Source organism: Pteropus vampyrus, unplaced genomic scaffold (assembly GCF_000151845.1).
Source record: "Pteropus vampyrus isolate Shadow unplaced genomic scaffold, Pvam_2.0 Scaffold1, whole genome shotgun sequence".
NCBI classification, from domain to species: Eukaryota; Metazoa; Chordata; class Mammalia; order Chiroptera; family Pteropodidae; genus Pteropus; species Pteropus vampyrus.
The window spans coordinates 24,140,397-24,144,791 of record NW_011888782.1 but is presented as its reverse complement, the minus strand read 5'-3'; the positions used below and the strand labels follow the sequence as shown (position 1 = coordinate 24,144,791).

The 4,395-nt window shown below is 39.8% G+C and overlaps 1 protein-coding gene across 2 annotated transcripts in view; it reads right to left on the bottom strand.

Moving 5' to 3' along the window:
* Positions 1-4,395, bottom strand: part of HSPBAP1 (HSPB1 associated protein 1) — a 52,925-nt gene that overhangs the window by 12,655 nt on the left and 35,875 nt on the right. For both annotated transcript variants that reach the window (XM_011369713.2, XM_023520886.1), the window contains one exon: positions 2,144-2,280. In XM_011369713.2, the coding sequence (XP_011368015.1) occupies positions 2,144-2,280 (137 nt within the window). The remainder of the gene's footprint in view (positions 1-2,143; positions 2,281-4,395) is intronic.

Here is a 4,395-nt window from a genome sequence, read left to right as displayed (position 1 = left end):
TCAAATGTTAGAGCTGGAAGGACTCTTAAAAGATCATCAGTCTAATTTCACTTTCAAAGTAGTGGAAGAGGGACCTAGTACTTGCTCTGGTCATTCACTGAGTGAATGGTTAGTGGCAGAACGAAAACTGGGTCACAGATCTCCTGACCTCTCCAGGTCCCAGCTCCTACCACCCAAAGGAAGAGACATAACAACCGTCCCATACGATTTGCTTGGCTTGGCTTAAAATGTAATATATATGTGTCCTTCTCCTGATAATCAGAAAACACAGTCAATCATCACATCATCCACTGCTCATAAAACTTCTCATGGTTCTGCAGGCTGAAAGAACAGAGAATAAGCAGTATCTCCGCCTGGGAGCCAAGACCCTCAGGCTCCAACCTGCCCCTCTGGCCTAATTCCTCTGTCCCCAACACACAACTTACACCGGACCACTCACAGGGTCCTCTATATCCCCATTCTCTCCTAGGGCACTGCGCATGCTGCCCCCACTGTCCCTCCTATCTATGTCTTTTGAATACTCACCCATCCTTAAAAGCCTAACACAAATGGCAACTCCGGTCTGAAATTTTCTCTGATTTTTCCAATAGGAATGTTCTCTGCTTTTCAGTTCCACAGCTCTATGAAACCTTCCTCAAGAGCATGTTCATTCTGCCTTATATCACTGCTATCTGTGGGCTTGCCTGTACTCTAACTGTAAACTCTTAGGGCAGTCATGTCTTATTCATTCAATCTGTTCCTACTGTAACACATAGTACCTGCACAGCAAGATACTCAATGAATATTTACTGAATAGTTCTTTTATTACTCCAGAGCTATATGAAGCCAGAAAATATGCTCTATTACAAAGTTATAATAAACCTATATTAATTTTATAACACAGAAGGAACCCAGGTATTTTTTGGTAATGTTTTTCCAATCTGAATTTCTTTGGCTTATTTCCCAGTTCAGAACACATGGAAAGTGGCTACTTAAAACGATGCCCTCTCTTACCAAATCTAAGGTTAGACTATTAACTTCACAAGGGCAGGGACCATGCACACTTGATTTACTGTTGCATCTACAGTGTGTAGTAATGCACTTAAGATGATCTATGCCCTTTAATAAAGACTTGATGATTCAAAGAGGAGATTACCAGATATCATTTTATAGTTTTCAAAGTACTTCACATGTGAAATCTATTCGTGTACTTACTCAGTTTCTCTTGGATCCACTCATAAGCCTTTCATGTCTAAAGGGTCTGAGAACTTGGACATGGCCCTTTCTACTTTTTCCTCTGTGCTGCCCTATAAATGTCTCAAAAGGCCAGGAGGGGAGATTGGGGGATCAAGAATTAGGGGAAAATAAGACTGCACGTAAAACAGCTGGAGTACATCCTCCAAGCAGGAGAAACCCTTAAACTCTCATATAACAATTAGAACCAGAGACTATCAAAAGTATTACCTGACTTAGCCCTTATATCTCTTAGCGTCCACAGACATATGGAGATAAAAAAAAAAAACTGACTGGAAGTAAAAAACAAAAACAAACAAAGAAACAAAAAGAAACAAAAACTGCATTGTGTCTAAGGTAGGCACAAACTAAAATTTAGAGTTGAAGGAGGCCATATGCAACTTGGTCCCGCAGTTCTCAAACCAGGTTCCCTGGCATCCCCTCAGGGACCTGAGGGTAGCAGCAAAGCTTCTTCTTTTCAATAAACTGCTCTGCTCTTATTTATTTAGTTTGAAGAAATCGTGTTCCTGCTTTTAAATAAGTTTGAAAACTACAAATGCAGACTCATATATAAAAGAGCTAAGCAGAGAACTGTCTACCTTACTAGGAGTGGACTCCTGGAGTTCTAGGATCAGCTTTCTGAAGGCAATCCTGAACATGGCTGAGAGACACACATGGAAAGCATCACTTAAACTTCCCCTCACTTTGCAAAGGAGGAAACAACCAGAAGTCAAGAGATCTGCCCTGGTCGTGGGGCAAGCTGACAGGAGAGAGCTGAGACTAAACCTTGGGGTCCTGCTGCCTACTCAGTACTCATTCCTCTTCTTGTGCACCACACACACACCCACACCCACACCCACACACGCACACACACACACACACACACACACATGCAGACACATGTACTTTAATGCATATGCATGTGTATTACCTTCCTTGTACCTGGAATACTAAATTGCAACCATAGGAGTCCAGATGACAGGGTGTATGGGCCCCCAGGGAGCCAATCCACAATGTACTTTCCTGTCCACTTCTTCCAGGAAACCCGAAGTCAGACCATATCACATCCTGTTTTAAAAATAAAGTTACAGACCATCAAGAATCAACCAACTCCTCTGTGTGGCAGTGTTGCACATTTTCACTTGCACATTTGGTTTTTGGCTTTTGTAATACTCTCTTATAAAAAATGCTAGGGATGGAGGTTAGGTTTTGAGGGCAGTCCAAGAAATCTTTTTACTCAATAACATATCTAAATTACCTAATAGTATTTATTCAACAAACACTTACTGACTGCCCACAACATGCCAGGCTTAATGTTCTTGAAGCTTATGACAAAATTCATAAACAAAACAGACAAAAACGCCCACCCAAATGAAGCTTACATAAAGGTTTGAGACAGACAAAAAACAATGGACATAATTATGCTGAGATCTAGGAGAAGTGGAAATAGTGACTGCAATGAAAATAGTATTTCAAATATCTCTGAAGCTCCAATCAAGAAGCTAGAAAGCCATCTTTCTTCTAAGCAGTGCAGGTATTTCTGGGCATAAGTAACATTAACTTTTTGCATTTCAATGACCACATAAAATAAGTTTTCTCCTAGGTTAGTGGAATTACTTAATCTATAGATACAGGAGTCTTATTAGTTCATACTTACCAAATCAGTCTCCAGGTGAGGGTGTCACAGCATATCTTTTGAAATACATATCCGTAAATGATTTCTGCTCTAATCTCTAAAGTCCTGAACTCTTTAAGTGTAATGAACTTTAAAAGAGAGAGAGCACAGTGCTCTAGACTTTGCTCTCCTTACATCTGGTTCTGTGGACAGATCATACTCACATCAATTACTGACTCACAATACTATCTGGTCTAGAAGTTCTCAAACCAGGCTCCCTGGCTTCCCCTCAGAGGTCTGGGGGTAGCAGCAAAGCCTCTTCCTTTCAACAAACCATTCTGCTCTTATTTATCTAGGTTTGAAGAAAGGGTGTTCTTGCTTTTAAATAAAAGTTTGAAAACTACACATGTAGTCTGACAGAAACCCAATTCCATGGAATTAAAAATATGTCTAAGATAGAAAAGAGCTAACTAGTGAATCAGGCATGAAAGTTTTGCTTTACTCATTTTTTTCATCACAAATTTTCCCTCTTGGGTTTAAAAAAATGAGACAGAACAAAAAACACTTCTATGTGCAGAACGTGGTCCTAAATGCTGATACTTCTTTAATCACTATCTTCAATCTATATTTTCTATTTTTAGAGACAAACCATTAACAGCTGTATTCAAAGAGAAAGAGGATTTTGGGGAGACATTTAATAGATGGTTTTGAGGAAGACTAGAAAGGACATTTTCATTTTTGTTTTAAGTGATGAAAATAGCAGAACATGTGCACATAATTAAAGTCTGTTATAGAATGTAGTTTTTGCAAGGTCAGCACCATTGTAAATGCATATGACTCACAGGCAGCAGCTCCAGGGAGTGGCAAAAATCTTATGCCCTCTGGATATGGCCCATAAGCTCACGCAGTGAGCTTACTTCTGTATTCCCAATGTCTAACCTAATACCCAGCTCAGGGTAAGTACTTAAAACATTGAGTGCTTGGTAAGGAAAGAAGAATCTGTTGGCTGATTATAGGTGAATGGTTCAGGTCAAGTACATTTTTAAGCATCTACCGCATATCTGGTATGATGCTGGGTATTTAGAATACAAAAAGTAATACAACACTGGCCCACCTTTCAAATCTATTAAAAAAAGACAGTCCCATAAATGAACCCTTTCCCTATAATGTGGCAAACGCTCTGACAGAAGTGAACAGAGGGTGCTCTAAATTCACAGAAGGGCTCCTGGTCTCAAGTAGGGAGCCTGGGGAAGGCTTCCAATTAACCTGGTCCTTGTTGAACAATTCATCATACTTCAGTCTGGAATTTAACTAAAGGCAGCTGAAAGGCATTCAGTATAAAAGAAAAATTGGGATGATTTAGCTAAGAAGAGGCTGGTGTTAGTGATTCTTAATCTTCTTCTAGATACACTCCTTCAGGAATCTAATGAATGCCAACATCCCTCTCCCCAGAGAAATGTATGCACACAAAAAATTTCACATATACTTTGAGGGAGTCAATGGACTGACTGCAGGTGAGAAACTTTGTTCTAGACCATGCTTCAGAAAGAATCACAGAAAAAAGACTT